Consider the following 18,885-nt stretch of genomic DNA (forward strand, 5'->3'; position numbering starts at 1 on the left):
ACCCGCAGCGTGGGATTGGCCAAACCAAGTAATCAATCACGAGGAAGCTTGGTCGTTAGACAGAGGGGGAGATGATTTTTTAAGTGCAATGCACTTCTTAAGCGACCCTGAACCTGCGTCCACCGGCGATGTCCGCGCACGTGGAGATGGGCGCGCGCAGCCTGGCCGCTGACATGGCACATACCCACGTGGGGGATTGGCCAAGAATCGGGCGTGAGAAGGGCTAATGCACCTGCTTAAAGGAGTACTGACACGAAATTTCAAAGCTGAGATCCGCTCTAGCAATCACGTACAACGACAACACAAATAGGTGTCCGTGAATAAATGCATCTTTCTTTCTTTGTAGTTGTGTGTGTGTGTGTGATCTCTCTTTCGCGAACATTACCGAACCGCGCAAATTCAACTCGTGCATTCGCACTTTCACATTCTTCCCCTCGGGGAAATGCGGGGAATTTTTTTTTGAAGGTTTATCGAACCTTTTGAATGCACTGACATTGCTACGACGCGGAGGCGCAACGTTGATATATTTCCAATATTTACAATGCACAGGTTCCACTGCTGCTTGCAATGCAATGTTTACAATGCACGATGGTTCCCCTGCTCCTTGCCTGACGCGCGTTGCATTGATCGCCGCTGCTCTTCCTACCAGTGCATTGTAAATATTGTAAATATATCTACGCTGCGTCTCCGCGTTGTCACAGAAATAGTTTCGGGAATTTCGTACTCGGTGTTTCCCCATAGTCTACCACTTTGGTGAATACCTGGCCGCAGTGTTGTTGTCAAGACACGCTCTGATATTTTCATTCCGGCATCCCTGTTACACCAAGGAATCGCTTATAGCGTCAGCCATAACGCGGAACACTTAGCCACAGCACACGTGATCTGTAACGACACTGCCGAGCCAGGAAACCCTTCCCGTAAACAACTCGGGTGAGGAGGTTTTGCTGTTCAATCACTGTTCGTGTCATTCTTTGCACTGCTGCCCATGGGGTTTTTTTTAGAGCGAAGCTTCCAATGCCTAACTAATGGTGTTAGATGTGTTAGATCGAGCAGCTTGATTCATTCATTCCTCATATTCGTACAATGTGAGTGTTTCATCTCTTCAACAAGAATCTGATCTTTTAAACCTTAACATTCGTCGCCGAGTTGCCAGCCTCATTTTGTTCCACAAGTTCTATCACAGTCCACTCGGTCACCCGCCCTATACAGTCAAACCCGATTATAACGAAGCCGGATAGAGCGTATTATGCTATATGTCGAACAAGAGCAAATACGTTACGAAAATGCATGCGAAGCATATTCCTTACAACGAAGTTCACATCGGATATATCGAACTCGGCGCGCCTACCATTGCCACCGAAATGCACGGTCTCGGAGCGGCGATTGAGATGCTGATTGGCCATGATTGAGATGTTGCGCCTCGCATGGAGGGACGTGACGCCCGAGACCTTCCGTAACTGTTCCCGACGCACGGGATTCACGACGGAGCGTCAGCGAGTCTGGACCAAGACGGCAGCATCGGCGAACTGCGCAAAGAGCTCGCCAACGTTCCAGATGCTGCACTCAAAGAAGTGTCCTTCGAGGACTTCCTGAGTGTCAACGACGACTTTGCCGTCACTGTGAGACCACATCCCCTCCAGGCACAGACAGCGTCACTGATGACATGGAAGCTGGTGCTGCTGAAAGCACCGAAGAGACTGAGGATGCCACAACGTAAAGCCATCCGATGCTTTATGAAGCGCTTTTGCCAGTCGATGTTCTCCGCCAATATTGCTTCGATACTGAAAGGCATGGACTTGAACTGGTGCAAACGATGTCTCGTGTAGAGAATGCGGTGCTAGTTGGTGCCGCCACAACGAAAGCGAAAACAAAAATCACCCCTTTTTTTGCAAAGTGTGCAGTTAAGGCGGAAAGTAGCTTTATTGCATGCAATAAATGGATTGTATTGTGTAAGGTAATGGGATACTTTATGAGTTCGTTTCTTTATGTGGCAATGCCAGGGGGAGGGGGGTCCCGCGTATTGCGAACTCGTAACGAAAAAATTCATTATAGACGGGTTCGGCTATATCGAATTATTGGATATATCGAACTATTCGCGGTGCATATTACAGTTCGCTATAACTGGGTTTGACTGTATCTTGCCTCCTGCCCGCATATCTCACCGCACCACTCACTCTTTTCATGTCGCCCGGCCACGTGCCCGTACCACGACATTTGCCGCCTCCTACTTTTTTCGCGCAGCCTTCGACTGGAATGGCCTTTCCGCTGATCTTGCCACCATAATGTGCCACTCACATTTACACAAAATGTCACTCGCTTCTTTTCAATTTGAACACTCAAGCGTGTTCCTTTTTGTATCCCTGGTTCTCGCTTTGCCTTTTTAGGGGAGAAGCGCTCGGGCCCTGTCCCATCCCTTGTTGCTGCTGTATACGGCATGGCACATTAATGATGATTGTGGCAGGATCCCCCTAGGGATTGGCCAACCAAAGATTGGCCGAAGATGACAAAACGTTCAACGCGTTCGTTGCTACCTAACAAGGAGAAGAGGAAGAAGAAGAGGTTGTCGTTCGTCGCCTGCGAGCTCAAAACACGATTGCACACCCGGAGCGTGCTCTGACGTGTGCCTTGCTCGAACGTATCTGCAAGGCGTTCGCTTTTGGCCAGCTTTTGGCTTTTAGCTTTTGGCTTTTGGCTTTTGGTTTTGGCCAGCTTTAGGCTTTCCTCCGCAACGGGGTTACCGACATCCCTGTGGCTCTTGTGCCCACGACCACGAACCTTCAGAATGGAAAATCGCTAAGGTAGCACCATTATTGAAAAATGAAAGTTTGGGTTTCGTCAAAGACAATATTAGGCCGATTTTGTTGACTAGCAACGTGGTAAAGTTGGTTGAAAGGGTATTGCATGGCCGGCTTATGCGGTTTCTGAACAGTAATCGTATTCTAAGCCCCGCCCAGATTGGCTTCAGACCTGGAAATTCTATTTGGAAGGCCCACGTCGACATCGAGAGCCGCATTAAATTAGCTGGCCGACTAAAACATGTAAGGGCGCTGGTAACCCTAGATATAGCAAAGGCTTACGACAGCGTAGAGTACAGCACGTTGATGTCACGCCTTGCATCTAGCGAGATTCCAGGGTACATCCGCTCCTGGATTGGTGAGTTTTTAAAGGGAAGGAAATTCTTTTGTTCCAAGGGTGGTTTATCGGCATCCCAGTACCACCAATTTCGTGGAGTTCCTCAGGGATCAGTTCTTTCTCCAGTTATTTTTAACTTACTACTAAGTTCTATCCCAATACAGAACGGCATATCTACCTATGTGTATGCCGATTATATTGCTTTTTTCTCGGCTGATAGGGACATCCAAGCGTTATATCAGTGACTGCAGGACTATGTGGTTGTCCTGGATAATTGGCTTAGCACGTTACACCTCTCGCTAAATGTCAGTAAATGTGCCGTTATAGTATTTCCCAGCAATAACCCTATATCATTACGTCTAACATACCGATTGCAATCCATCCCTCAGGTCACGGAAATTAAATATTTGGGTATAATTTATGACGACCACCTCACATGGCGTCCTCATATTTCGCACATTGCTGCCAAAGGTGAAAAAGCTGCGGGAGTGCTGCGTAGGCTATGCAATCATAAATTCGGTATGCGTAGAGACGCCCTGCTAATGATTTATCGTTGATATGTTCGCCCAGTATTGGAATTTGGTTGCGTGTTATTTTCTGGCTGCGCGACGTACAAACTCCATCCCCTATTTCTTATTGAGAGATTGGCATTGCGTTTATGTTTAGGGTTGCCAAAGTATGTAGCTAACTCTGTATTGTACCTTGAGGCACGGTTGCCTTCACTTCTGGATCGATTTAAATTGTTAACTGTTGTAACATTTTTAAAACTGTTTGAATCTCCATTATACGAGGCTCAACCCATTTTCCTCTTGGGGCCTGACCTTTTTCGAGGATTTACGTGGCCCCGATTTCTGCGTCCTCTATTGGATTGCGTTCAGGCATGGCTGGAGCCTCTTCGTGCAGATCTTTTTCTACTCCAGCCCTATTCTGATAATTTGTCGCCTGTCGACATAAGCTTGGACAATATTTTTCCTTCGCATGCGAAATTATTGCCGGCCCGATTACTCAATCATTTAGGTCGCGGGTTCGATTCCTGGCCGCGGCGGCCGCTTTTCTGATGGAGGCGAAAAGCAAAAATGCCCGTGTGTACGAGATTTTGGCGCACGTTAAAGATCCCCAGGTGGTCAAAATTAATCCGGAGCCCTCCACTACGGCGCGCCTCATCGCCTGCGTTGCGTCGGCGCGTTAAAACCCTACAATCAATCAATTACTCTATCATTTACTTGAAGATCACTTGGCTACTCTTCATACTGATGTCGTCATTGCCACAGATGCCTCGCAAAGTGATGAGAAGGCTGGGGTAGGAATATATTCTCTGTCTCTAGATTGGTCCTTCTCAATCAGGCTGCCAGACTATACCCCGATTTTTCAGGCAGAAATATTGGCGATAATCTTAGCCCTTAATGAACTACAGCACAGATTTGCGGGGGTGGTTATCCTTTCGGATTTTCTCTCCGTGTGCACTGCTCTAACAAATGATAAATATTCTTCCATTCTCAGGTCATTCCGTTCATTCCTTCCTTACCAGCTTCGCGAGATCCGGTTAGTGTGGGTCCCTGGTCACGCAGGGATAATCTTCGATGAACTGGCAGACCAATTAGCCAATTAGGCTGTTGGGGGTCCTGCCGTCGTGAATTGCCCAATTAACAGTTTTCTTTTGGGGGCGAGGTTCAGGCGCCTTCAAGTTTTAGAAATTAATCGGCAAGATGCCCTTCGTTCATGCTCCGACTATATTCACCTCTCTCACTTATGGAAGCCTTAATTCTGCGAATCTCATAAATGTGAGGTCGCAATCACAAAATTTCGTTGCAGAATCCCCCCTTGAAATTTTTAATGTACACAAAGCTGGTCAGGCGTTATCTCCTCAATGCCCTTTCTGCAAGGCCCCTGAAACAATAGAACACTTTTTTTTAAATTGCCGCAGCTTTTCCTCGATGCGACGCACGCCCCTTGAATACACGTGGTGGTGGTGGTGGTTCCAGTGGAATGGCGCGTACCCACTCAGGGGGATTGGCCAGGAAATGGGCGCCTTACCGAAAGAAATTAGGTAATTTTTGAAGGGAAAGAAAAATTCTTAATTATTAGGATGAATTAGCAGTAGATGAGGAGAGAAATAAAAGTAAGGAGATTAGAGAAAGAAAGAAAAAAAAGGTAAAAACGAACACCATTTAATGAAAATTGGAAGTAAGAAACACGAAGAAAGTGGTACAGATGAAGCAGTGAGCTTGGTGCGCATATTCTTGACAAGAAAATCCAGTTAAGCTAAATGCTGTCTAGCATGGCAGACGGCCTGATTCCAGGATGAATGAGTGCAACGCACTGCAGAGATCCCCGTGGCAGAATCCCAGTTCCTTCGCCCCGAATGACAAAATGACTGTAGCAGACAGCGGGAGGTTTAGCCGGCTGCATGTACTTTCTAGGTATCTTCGTCTTATCGAGGAGAACCGTCGGCAGGAGAAGAAGAAATGGTCGATTGTTTCTGGTTCTTTGCAAAAGGCGCATAACGGCGATGGGGCCAGATTAGAGCGGTGCGAGTAATAATTTAAAATTGGAACGCGACAGCGAAAGCTAGTGAGGGTTACTTCACAAGCTCGCGACTGGCTTATGCTGCACTTCCACGAGTACCGGAGGTGCTCGAGCTCCGAGTCGTCGTAGGTAGAATCAGGCAGACTTTGGAGTAAGCACTGCCTACGGAAGCGAGCCGAAGTTATGAGGGAAATGGGCGGCAGAACCTCCACTACTGGACCGCCCAATGCCATTCCCGCCAGAGCATCCGCCGATTCGTTAAGCCAGATACCTGCATGTCCAGGTACCCAGACCAAACGAAGTTCACGAAGGGAGGAAGGCGCTAAGGAAGCAAGGACTCGACGTAGGGGGGATGAAGTTGAAGAAGTAAGGGCAGAACAAACACAAAATGAATCCGTGAGAATTATTGCCTGTCGTTTCGAGGAACCAAGCTTACGAAGGGCCAAGACTATTGCGAGAAATTCTGCGTGGAAAGATGTAGTAAAGTTAGGCAACCGGAGGGAAAAGGCCCAATCTAGACCGGGAGAAAAAATACCTACGCCTGCCCTCTCCTCCCGGACAGAAGCATCGGTTGCAACAATGGCGTGGAATGGGAAACCGTTCAGATGATCCTGTAGGAGGCCTGTTAAAAGGTTCAGAGGGAGTAATTTCGCGTTAGAGGGAAAGAGTTCATCAAAAGAAATATCTAAGTGCGACACTCTGTCAAGTGCTGGAGCCGACAAGAGGGCCACATTTAATGGGCCAAGCAGAGATTGTACAAAGACCGCCTGTGGATGTTTGAACCGCGGCCATGAACTACCGAAGAACAATGAAGGCCATGTAACGAAGGCAGTTTGCGGCCTGGATATGGGCGATTCCATGACTCGTAAAAAGGCATCTACGGTGAGGGCATGCATGCGTGAGACTAATTGAGGAATACGGGCTTCCATATATAAAATTTTAATTGGTACATAACGGGGAAGACCCAGACATAAACGCAGAGCTAGTGGGGACTCCCGGAGAATAGCACACATCCAAATTCTAGAATTGGTCGGACGTACATTTTGTAAATCATTAGTAGGGTGTCACGACACATGCCCAATCTTTTATGACTTAGCCCTCTCAAGAATGACACGGCCCGAGCCCCTTTGGTAGTAATGTAATCTATGTGTGGACGCCAATTGAGGGTATATTCGTACAAAATACCCAGATATTTTAAGGAATTGACCTGAGGAATGTCCTGTTGCCGGCAACTAAGAGATATGAAGACTGGGCCGCTCACTGGAAATGGAAGCAGAGCACATTTGTTCACATTTAGGGTCAAGCGAAGGCCATCCAGCCAAGCCTCTAAGACGCTTAAATACGACTGCATACGCCGATACAACGTGTGTATATCCCTGTCTGACGTTTAATAGGCTTAATCTCCCTTTATCTTTAACCGTTATTCTTTCCCTGGGTGCTTCCGTCATAGGATATTGCCTCAGAGATGTTATGATCGCCTTTCATTCCTTTGTTGCAGCGACAGGCCGGATGCCCTGCTAGATAGCTATGCCTTCATTCGCAAGTTTTTTTCCTGACAATCCTGTTCTATCCAAATATTTCTTTTTCTGCTCTCAATGCTTTTTCTCGTACTTTTTTTTCTCTCTAAAATAAACAGGGTCACAGCCTAATTATTACAGGCAGCTTCTTGGCCAATCCCCCGCGTGGGTACGCGCCATGACATAAGGAACCAACCAACCAACCAACCACGTACCGGGGGTACGCGACACAAGACGCTCTGCAGAAGGCGACGGCCAAGGTGGCTAAAATGTCGCACACCGAATTCCCCAACTTACCCATGGAGACTCTCATCGTCCCAAATAAGCCCTACATAACCACCACAAACACCGACGTCGTCGACGGGCTCGTCAACGGAACGGGGGAAAGCTTGACGTGTCGAGTCTTTATATGATGTGCGTGCGAATGTTCCACGGTTTTACCGACAAGCATTTTTGCTTCGCTCCTCTCATCATCATTCACTTCGTGGAGATGGCGGATTTTTTTTTCTGTTTTTCTTTCGGCAAGGTGTTACGCCTGTTAATAGTTACACTGATCCTGCATATGTATTCTTTTTCTTTCTGTAGTGGTTACCCCTGTTCGTACTTAAACCCATCCTGCATATTTATTGCATTTGTTGTATCTTTTTCCCACACCTTATGCAATACCCCCTCTAGGGGGTCTTTAAGGTAATAAAGTGATGTGATGTGATGTGATGTGATGAGATGTTGTGCCAGAACTCCCGGCAGGAAAGCCAACTTCGCACATTGGGTTGACAAAACGACGATGATGATACGCGAAGACACATGAAACGCCTCAAGAGAGAAACGCTTCCCGAGGTCGGAATCGAACATTGGTCCCTCGCGTTATGAAGTCGACGTCTATCCGATTGCGTGATTCCTACCCATTTTCATTTATTATCGCCATTCCGACAGGCTTCGAATTTCGGCCATCTTTGCAGTGAGAAGAAGGGGCATTTTAATTTTTTATTCAACGAAACTGAAGGGACACTGAAGCTAGTTCGTTGAAATCTTACTTGTGGAGGCATTGAAAAGTTCCACCCATGCACTCAATTATACGACTTTTTACCAAATCTGAAACGGGATATAGAAGACACACGCGCGCCGCGCGAAAATATATTGCAGTGATGACGTGACGTCACACTGTTCTGCATTGTGTTTTCATGCTACGTCACCCTTCAAAGCATCCATTTTCGCCAATATCATGGTTGTGTGTGGACAAGCGAACACCAACAGACCTGCAAACCCGGCCACTGCGAGGATGGACACTTTTGGACACCACTCTCTCGAACAAAACTCATGCAACTATGTCGGCCAGAGAATTTGGGTGAATTCAAAAATGTTTACAACTCGTTTCATGGTACGTTTGGGGAACTCAGTGTGTTTGTTGTATTCTTCGCACGGCTACTGCTATTCATGTGAATTTCTGGCAATGCTTTCTCAATATCCACCAGGCATATCAGCGCCCCCCTCGTCGCCCCCCCCCCCCTTCATGTGGGGGCTAATTTGTTCATATAGCTCACGGGCTAACACTAATATGGAAACAGGACCTTGTAAAAAGCAGTAAAAAAAGGGAAAATCAACAGTCCTGAACGCGTAACGCCTAGGCAACATTTAGCTTTTATTATAAATATAGGAATGCAAAAAAAGAACAGTTGGTAACCCCTGCGATGTCGAAAACTCTAATGTGTAGACATTGGGCCCAGCGCCACACCAAGAAAACTTCTTTGTCTTCGTTCAAGCGATTTTATTTGTTTTTCAAACTTCAAATTTCGCGCGGTAAACAACGTTGTTTTGTTTATTGTTAGAAGATGGCGCCACACAACACGTTCCAATCCTTCCCGGCACTCATCGCGTGCTCAGCTGCCATGTTTACAAATGGCAGCCCCCATGGCTTACTCCGGCAGTGATCGCTAACAGAAATCACATCTAATCGCGGATATTACTGTGGCAACAATGTCGTCGGTATTGCCGCGTCGTAAAGAGAAGTAGCCGGAAGGTCTCCCGGATTATTATTGCGTCCGCAAATGGATGACAATCGGGTGGTGAACGTCGCGATGAGTTGTTCCGACGAGACAGTTTCCGAACAGCTCGCGTCGCCGGACCAACCTGCGCTGTGCACGGATGTCAGTCTCGAATCAGCGACCACGGTGAGTTTTTGTTTCGTATTCGCGGCCCAGCGCGGAACCTGAACGAGAAAGATCGAGCGCGGAGTCATGAACGGTTAACGGGTTCAGGTGGTGTTGACAGCGTTGCTTATCTCTCCTGCAATGGCGATCGGATTGCTTGGTTCCTTCCGTGTTCCGTGTCAGTGTAAACAAACCAACGAACGGTGGTCGTGAGCGTGCAGAAATGCACTGCGCGTGTTTCGTCTGCCCTGCGCATACTATGAGAGATGAGCGTGAAGCAAGTGCAGCTGCTCGTTATTTAAATTGGAAACAAACTGATGAATAAAATCATCAACCGCAAGAGTCGCATGTAGCCTCCTTAACGTTTGTCAGCGTGGTGGAGTTTTATCACTTGTGTTGCCGGTTATTATGATCGGGAACGACATTTTGTATTCGTGACAGTATAAAAATCATGGTGCTAGTCCTTTTTCAACTAAAAAAAATTGACCCCTCCGAGTAAAAAAAAAAAAAAAAGAGAGAAAGAGAGAGGGAGAGAGAGAAAGCAACGCGCGTGCGTTGACGCGATGTTTTCACACAATATGATGAAATGACAGCAGGTGAAATGGCTTCACACTTTTCCCTATTATCTCCAAATAATTGCTATTGTTATGGGCTATATACCTGAGAAACTTCTCAGGAATCGGTCTTAAAAAAAGCCGTGATGTTTCATAAAGCTACGCTGGAACTGTGTATGTTTTGCCCCATAAATTGTCCCGACTGCATGAATTATCAATCAACGCTGGTTTAAAGCATTGACGAGCCGGAGCTACATCTGAACGTCTTGGTTTAACACCTAAAAATCATTTACTAAGCAAAAAAAAAAAAAAAACCCAACGTCCTTTAAAAATATTGTTTTCGTCGGCTTCTCCACGGATATCCGACTTAACACGAACAAATCTCTTCATAAAGTGCATTAAGTTCAGAAAGTCCTGTTATGAGCGGTATTCCATAAAGCCTCTATGCGCATGCGCGCGTTTCTTCTCCGTTCCGTGGGTGTTTTTGGCTTTCCGCAGAATAACAAACACGGTGGTGCGTTGTGTGACAACCCAAGGGGAACGACTTAGCGCGTTATGTGCACGAAACATGTCTTGTGAATTCACTGCATTAAATGCGCAAGTAAAAAATTGTGTGTCGAGATAAATGCTCTGAAAGCCCAAATGGTCGGAACCACGAGGTACAGCTGATGCTTTCTAGCAGACGACAGTAAGGGCCAGATAAGGAGGTCACTTCCGATGAAAAAAAAAAAAGGTTGCCTATGTTACGTACAAAATTTTGCGTGCATCAGCGTATCAAATCATGTGGTGCAGTGAGCTAGAATAACGGGCAATAATGTCGCTCTGTAGGCGAAAGCGGATGTTTTCCTTCGTCGTTACAATACTTTTTTTTTTTTTTGCGATGTAACAGCGCATATATAGGAACTTACATAGAGGCGCCGATCCTGGAGATCACGTTCGCGCCGCTTCGAGGGCTGGCGTTGTCGCTCGGCCCTGCATGACAAGTTGGTGTTCGCCATGGGTGCGCGCATATTACGTTCGCGGCATGTGTGATGACGTGTTTCGAGACAGTGAAGCCGCCGGAAAGAGGCGATAAAGGCAATAAAAGCTCCTACGACGCGCGTTATTGTCTCGGGGAGGCTGTCGAAACGAGCGAAAACCCAACCGATGTAGTGCCTACCCGCCTTCGTCCTGTGTAGGCCGCGCGTCCCTCTTCAAACGCGTTCCGGGCTGAGCGTGAAGAGACGAGTGCGTGCTGTTGCTTCACCGCCAGACACGCGAGCCACGCGGCGAAGTGGACGCGTCGGAGCCATTCGCCGCGGCGTGACGACCGCGACCGAGCGAGCTTTGCCTCGGCGCGCGCGCTAGGCGGGGAAACATGCGTGAAGGAGGGAAGCGGTTGTATGCATGGACGTGTTCTCGGCATACCAAGCGCCTTCATCGTCGTTGCGGGAGGGTGTTTGACGCCAGAGCCGCCTTTTGTATTCTCCTCGTTTTTGACGGCGGGATTTGGTGTAAGTGGGGAAGTTGCAACGCCTGCCTTGCGTTATTATGCTCGGATAGGGTTGCAAGCGCGTGGTCTGTGCCCGCCGTTTGACCTGACGCCGTGGATATTCGTAGCAACTTCGCATTTTTGCTGCGTGAGTGTTTTTTGGACTTTTAGACTTTTTGGACTTAGTATGCTAATAAAGTACTGCAGAGACGACAAACAAACTATGCGAGAAACGGCAGACGATATCTATCACGCATTCATAGCAATGTCTTTTCAAAAGGCGTGCGCCCCTTGACATCCGGGCCCGTCGCTTTGGCGGAGTGATGCCGTGCAGAGCTATTGCCGTTCTTAACTTGTTCACGAGTATAGTAATCGTTTCGTGAAGCATGTAGTGTGTTTGACAAACAGGGCCATGTAAGACAATGTCGCTGATGTCAACCGGCCATTGTCGTCTGAGGCAACCCCAAAGCTCCGCACTGCTGTACAGCTGTAACAGGCATAGTGCGCGCAGTACTAACAGCAGTACGCACTGGTACTTCTATGTTTACCTGTAGTTTCATAACTTCTTTTGTTTACCCCACCATTCTTACTGCTACAAAATTAATATGCATTACACTTAAGCGAAAATAGTGCTTTCTGCAAGCTTATAAGCCCTGCTGAAGTTGCGTTTGCTTTTGCCTTCCTTGGGTAGTCCCAAAGCTGTGCATATTATGTCCTACGTTCTAGTGGTGGAAATGACCTCGCGATTTGCACGGCGATTCCCCTTTTTCCTGATTGTATAGTTTATTTGAGCGAAGTTTATGCTAAAAGTGGTGTCAGTATGCTTCTAACGAGACAATCTTTCGAATGAATCAAACTTGTGTTTTGTCTGCATGGCCCATTTAAGCTATGCCTGAAAGTGTCTTCGCAGCACCACTGTGTAGTCTTTGAGACGTAATTGAATTTCAAAATACCTTTGAATAAACTGTATTTTTATTAAAACTTCTGTGTCAATTGCAGAGTGCTGTCAGTGTCGACCATGCCACTGATTTGGACTATGAAGCAGATGATGGCTCCATTCGTCACCTGAGTAAGTATACAGACTCTGGGTGGCTTGTTCAAGTATAGCTTCTGAGAATGGCTTCTTCAGAGTTGGAAATTCTAGCATTCTAGGCCACTGTGTCAGTGACGTGTGGCTGAACATGTTACTGGTATTAGGTTTGTGATAGGACGAGGGGAGGAACAACTTTATTTCGTCAGCAATTGTTGAGTTGTTAGATTAATGGTGGGCTTCTTCTTGGCTCCGTGAGGTGGCCAGAAGACCTTGAGGCGACCTTCAAAGCCCAGTCCATGGCCGGAATTTTCGGAGCTGGTCACTGCAGCTTCCCATTCTATTTGATTAGAGAGATGCCATTCGACTTTAGGTTGGAGCTCAGGGCATTCATATAGGATGTGGGCCAGATAAAGAATTTTTTACCAAAATTTAAAGCCTGTGGTTTTTCTTTTTTTTTTGTTTTGGTAGACCCTCAAAATGCTTTGCACCATTTGCAGAATGTGAGCAGAACTTGTCATTTGGAGTGAAAAAAAAAGGGAGATCTAGCAGGATGGATTGTGATGGCATATCAGCTGATGCATGTGGAGAAACTTTTGCGAGTTTAAAGGCGTCATACTGAAGCAGAGGCTGAAGCTTTGTGACAGTGCAACCCTTGCACACACACAAAAAATGTAAGAAAGGCGAGAAAATTTGAGTAAAAGTAGAAGATAAAAGTCCAGAGGCAAGCAATTTTGAGCCAAGTTTTTCACCCCCTTTTTCTTTTGTGGCCGCAGCGTGCAAGCCTCTAAAACGTGCGCTTCTTCTTTGAAAGCCTGTTTCTTTTATCTGAGGCAGTCTTAGATTATAGGAAGCTTGAGGGTCTACTCAGTAAACCTTACATGAGGTTGCGGCTTTATTTTTATCTCGAAGGTAAGGTGATGCTCACTGCACATCACCAGATTCGAGAAATTTATGGGTAGCCAAGCGTCAAAGATCTTTGCTTGCAGATTTTGTGTTGGCATTTATCCCAACAGGTGTCCCTGTGAGCTGACCTAAGAGTGTGCGCTCCATTTCTGTGTTTAAAAGCAATAGCTAGATTGTGTCTTGTAAAAGCCAGGTAAAAAAAAGCAAAGAACACTAGGGCCTTCTGCTTAATGTGACAGTGGGAACCATTTGAGGACTTCAGTTTCTCAAGGCAATTTTGCGAGCGAAATTTGGAATAGGCAAATGTTTCGTGGTCATGAGTGTTGGGGGGGCCACTTTGAATTGGCGGCACTTTTCGTATGCATCACACTGTCTGTCTGTCAGCTTGAGTAACTTGGTGCAGGACTGGTTGTCGTTAGCATTTCTGTCAAAAGTCTTGAGTTGATGCTCCGTTGAAAGAAGGCATCTGCTATAGCTTTAGAGTATAGTGAGGTACAGTGGTGTATACCCTGGGGTACAGTGGTATATCAGAGGTAGTGTAGAGTGGGTACTGTATAGTGTATAGAGGTAGTGTAGAGGTATAGTGGGTACACGGTGGTATGGCAGGGCTTTAGTGTTCAGGTATATAGGTCTACAGGGTATGGGTATAAGGGGCATACGGTGGTGTAGTGGAGCTACAATGTTTTCGCATATGGGTAGAACGGTTATGGGTATAGCGGGTGCGGTGTAGAGGTATTGCTTGTATTAACTGGTGAGGCACGCATGCAAACAACCGTGTGAGTGCGCCGTCACTGGTTATGTCAGGCTTCGTGGGATGGCAGTACTTGTCCGTGCTAAGCACCTGACTGTGTTGCAAGTTACAAACTCTACCTCACCAAACGCAAAGTATTGCCTCGAGTCAACTCTTCCAGAGACTCTGGTATTAGGTTTGTGATAGGATGATGGGGAGGAACAACTTGCCTCATCGAGGGAAAGTATTGCCTGGAGTCCACTGTGAGTGGAATTAATAACATCTCTGTTGACACCACCGTTGATAATCGGGTTGAAACGGAGCAGACGGTGCATGCCGGTATTTTTTTTTTCTTCGGCGTGCGGGTGCAGTGGCACGAGCCGCACTACGTCGGTGGTGTGTCAGCCATGTCTGTGGCCGTTTCCAGTGTTGCCAAGCGAAGAAATTGATAGCTAAACTTTTCAACGAATACCACCTATACAAGTATAGTGGGCATGGGCGTGGCAAGGGTGCGAGTATAGTGGGCGCACATTGTACAGGTATGGCAGGATACGGTGGTATGGCGGGTACAGTGTACAAGTGAATGCAGGGTGCGCACAGGTCCTTGAAAACCTTGAATACCCTTGAATTCCAGAAGTCTGTTTTCAAGGCCCTTGAAAACCTTGAATTTTTTACAAGTCCTTGAAAAGTCTTGAATTTCTTGAATTCTAGATTTAATTTAGTAATTGTCATCAAGAAAACGGACTTTGTTGCTGAACTTTTGTTCTTGTTTAATCATTCTGAACCGCAGTCAAGAAAACACCGGTTTTTATACCTCTGTAGCCGATTCTGTTAGGCAGCTGGCAACACTGAAGACAACGAGCCGTTTCCATCCCCATCGCTATCGCATCGCTACCTCGCCATCACTCGCTGAGTCATACGGCCGCGTCCGTGCGCTAGTATTCGTCTAATCGTGATTTCAGCGCTTTTTGAACGTGGCTTCTTCGGTTCAGTGAAAGTGATGTGTTGATATGTGAGACAATGCCCGGGAAAAGCAAGTTTCAGACTACGTGGCTCCACCATGACGACTACAAGCAGTGGATTGCACCGGACACAACAAGTCCGCATCGGGCTAAGTGCAAGCTTTGCTGCAAAACCTTTGATGTGACTGCCATGGGTGAATCGGCTTTGAAAAGCCACATGAAAAGTGCCAAGCATATTGCTGCAGTGAATATAACGCAAGGTCGCGTGTTGGACAGCCATCTCACTGCTGTCGCGAGAGAGACAGGGCAGTCCGCTACCACGGCTCCGTTGCCGTCACCAAGCCTAAACGACGCTTGCAAAACGCACGAGCTTGTTACTGACGCTGAAATTATTTGGACTCTGAAAGTCGTCACATCCCACATGTCGTACCGGATGTCATCGCAAGCAGGGGAGTTGTTTCAGCGCATGTTCCCGGACAGTGAAGTGGCAAAGGCGTTTTCGTGTGGTGAAAAGAAATGCGCCTATGTGACATGTCATGGTCTGAGGCCTTTCTTTCTCTCAGCTTTGCAGCGAGAGATAGAACAGTGTGAAGTTTTTGTGGTACTTTTCGATGAGTCGGCAAATGACTGTCTCCAAAGCAAGCAAATGGATGTGCACGTGAGGTGTTGGGACTCCGCTCAGAAAGTGACGACGAGGTATTATACCTCCGTTTTTCTGGGGCATTCTACAGCTGATGACATCCAGGAGAAGTTGCTGAGTGCCCTTGAGCCATTGCCCCTTGCAAAAGTTCTTCAGATATCTATGGATGGTCCAAATGTTAATCTGAAGTTCTTTAGGCACATCCAAGTGCACTTGCAACAAAATTACCAGGTTCAATGTGTGGACTTAGGCACTTGCGGGCTTCACACAGTGCACAACGCTTACAGGGCAGGAGTTTCAGCAACTAAATGGGGACTTGATTGCCTGTTGTCTAGTCTGAATGCACTTTTTGAAGATGCCCCAGCACGGAGAGAGGACTTTTCTGCAGTCACCGGCCAGCACACTTTTCCTCTCAAGTTTGTCGCCCACCGGTGGTTAGAGAATGTCCCTGTAATTGAGCGAGCGTTGTTGGTGTGGTCTGACATCAACAAGTACATTGAGGCTGCTAGAAAAAAAGCTGTCAACCTGCCTAAATGTGCCTCGTTTAACAACTTGTTGGAGTTCAGCTGTGATGCTTTGCTCCCAGCAAAGTTGAATTTTGCATTGTGTGTGGCAAATGCACTGAAGCCTTTTTTGGTAGAGTACCAGACAGACAAAGCAATGGCCTTTTTCCTCGCAAGGGATTTAGAGACTGTTCTAAGGAAGCTGTTCACAAAGTTTCTGAAATGTTCAGTCCTGTCTGCCAAAGGAATCGTGGGCCTGCTGAAGGTTGACCTTGAGAATGCTGAGAACCATATTCCACTAGAAAAGGTGGATATAGGCTACAAGGCAGAGCAAATCATCAAGAATTCTCATGCAAGCGCAAAGGATGTGTTTCAGTTCCGGATGGAATGTAAACAGTTCTTGATCTATGCCACAAAGAAGGTTCTAGAGAGAAGCCCCCTGAAGTTTGCATTTGTTAGGGGCCTTTCTTCACTGGACCCAAGACAGATGTGTACAAAGCCAGACGAATGCCTTCCTCTTTTCAGAAAAGTGTTGGATACCCTCATCACTGTGGGTAGAATGGCTGACCACGTTCGAGACACAGTGTTGGCTGAGTACACGGAGCTCCTGCATGAGCAAAAACATAAACTTAGACAATTTGACAAGGGCACTGATAGGCTGGATGAATTCTATCCTGACCTCTTGAAGTTCAATTCAACCTACTCGGAGTTGTGGAGCATTGTGAAACTTCTGCTTGTCCTCAGTCACGGCCAAGCAACAGTTGAACGTGGATTCAGTGTGAACCGGCAGGTGTGCGTAGAGAACTTGAAGGAGCTTTCATACGTGTCGCAACGGGTTGTGTGTGATGCGGTTGAGAAGGCAGGTGGTGTCCTACAAATTCCAATCACTAAGGAACTGAGGATTGCTGTGTCGGCAGCTAGGCAGAGGTACGGAGCATACCTGGAAGCCCAGAAAAAGCAGGACCTTGATGCTTCAAAGCAGAGGAAAAAGCACTGCATAGAGGAAGAGCGTGACGCAATGAAAAGAAAGAAACAAAAGCTGGAAGCCACAATTGATGACCTCGTGGCTTCTGCAGATGCCTATGCGGAAAAAGCAGAGGCAGAAAATGATGTGACACACATTGTCAAGTCAAATAGCCTCAGGAAGACGGCAAAGGACAAGACAGCTGAGCTTCACTCGATCAAGGTCCAAATTCAGCAAAAGCGACTGGAGCTCCCCTGAAGAGGGTGGCTAGGAGGAGCTGCTTAATTTTTTTTTGCTTTGTGCAGTTAATGCTATTTGGGGCAATAGAACAATTTTCTATTGTGTGTGACATGAACAAATCTGCATTGTGATATATGATAAACCTATTCTTATTTTTTCTGTTCAGTGCAAGCAAATTTGCATTGTGAGATTTTTTTCTTTGTGCAATAAATATGTCGGGCCTTTTGAAAGCCTTGTCTGCAGATCTTTGATGTAAAAAAATCAAAATAACCTCGCGCAGAGGGCCTTGAAAAATCCTCCCACAGGGGCTTGAAAGTCCTTGAAAACCCTTGAATTTTTCTCTTCGAAACCTGTACGAACCCTGTGAATGGGTGTAATGGGTATAGCTATAGTAGTAGTGCAGCAGTGGTAGAGCAGCCTTGTTGTTTGCCCGCAGGGCCCAAGCGTCGAAATGTCCCCGCCGCAAGCCCCCTCAGCTGTCCCGTGTGCGGGGTCACACTACGGCCAACTGAACTCGAGCAGCACTGGCTTCTTGAACTGGACAGGTTGCAGGGCATAGCCAGGTATGTGCGCTAGAGTACGGGGCTAGCAAAGCAAGAAAAAGAAAAAGCCTGAGAGGGCATGGCATGCTCTTTCTTTTTGGGTGCAGGCATCGCCACTTTCCTCTTGCATGTGATTGCAGTATCTGTATTCAAGAAAAGCCATGAACAGGTGCTGAGTGAATATGTATGTTTAAAGTCACTCGCAGGCATGCTGCGAAAGTAATGAACGAAATTATCTGTACAAAGCGGAGCGCTGTGGTTGGCTGCATTAGGAAAGACATACGATGGGCATTTGTTTTTGAACTTGGGCTTTGGGGTAATTGCAGCGCTGCTTTCAATTGTTTTAAATGGTAACATTGCACAAAATGTTAGTGAAATCATAATATTATGTCGACACCATGTGTGGCGTTTGTTGTGATGCCCAGATGTCCGTCATGGCGAGCAGTAGAGCCTGTGCTTGATACAATGCAGCGTGCTTTGTCAGCACCAGTCACTGAAAAATTTCAGTAGCATTGTCAGGCGGGCCGGCTAGTTGAGCGAGATGGCTCTTTGGAGCGCGTCTTTGGTCCAGTGCCAAAACGGGTGCGATTTATGAGCAACTTTTGAATCCTCATTCAGTGGGGGGCTAGTGAGATATACAGTCAAACGTTGAAATCGAACAGCCTGAACATCCCCTTAAAGTTCCCATGCAAATGTATAGCGCTGTTGTACTCGTGTATCGAACTCCCTATCCTGGGCGCGTTTGATATTGTCACGAAGCCAAAGACGACGCAGTTGTCTTCAAGGAAAACACGTGTATTGAAGCGAACTTGTGCTCCCCTAACTACTCAAAGAATACACATGCGGCGAAGCAGCAGCCAACAAAGTGACGTGCCCAGGCAAGCGTCGGCGAGTCGAATGCCGCGGTGTCTGCTCTGCGGTCATTTATCTCTTGGTGCGAGGGCTTCTCGAACAGTCGGTTTGCATCCAGAACACTGTAGATCATAGAAGATTATTCTAGGCTGGTGACATTAGTTCGCTA

The 18,885-nt window shown here is 46.9% G+C and overlaps 2 protein-coding genes across 2 annotated transcripts in view; both read left to right on the plus strand.

The window, feature by feature from the left end:
- The first annotated feature begins 9,047 nt into the window (after positions 1 to 9,047).
- The window catches only part of LOC144162543 (E3 ubiquitin-protein ligase Rnf220-like), a 49,369-nt gene continuing 39,531 nt past the window's right edge, over positions 9,048 to 18,885 (plus strand). The window contains exons 1-3 of the mRNA XM_077693125.1: positions 9,048 to 9,343; positions 12,347 to 12,416; positions 17,759 to 17,885. Coding sequence (XP_077549251.1) covers positions 9,221 to 9,343; positions 12,347 to 12,416; positions 17,759 to 17,885 — 320 coding nt within the window. The 5' untranslated portion in view covers positions 9,048 to 9,220. The remainder of the gene's footprint in view (positions 9,344 to 12,346; positions 12,417 to 17,758; positions 17,886 to 18,885) is intronic.
- Positions 14,585 to 17,552, plus strand: LOC144162541 (uncharacterized). The gene has a single exon (XM_077693124.1). The coding sequence runs from the start codon at positions 15,034 to 15,036 to the stop codon at positions 17,338 to 17,340; it is 2,307 nt and encodes a 768-aa protein (XP_077549250.1). The 5' UTR covers positions 14,585 to 15,033; the 3' UTR covers positions 17,341 to 17,552.

The sequence above is a fragment of the Haemaphysalis longicornis genome, unplaced genomic scaffold (genome assembly GCF_048455015.1).
Source record: "Haemaphysalis longicornis isolate Haplotype H1 unplaced genomic scaffold, Haemaphysalis longicornis Haplotype H1 scaffold_12, whole genome shotgun sequence".
Lineage (NCBI taxonomy): Eukaryota > Metazoa > Arthropoda > Arachnida > Ixodida > Ixodidae > Haemaphysalis > Haemaphysalis longicornis.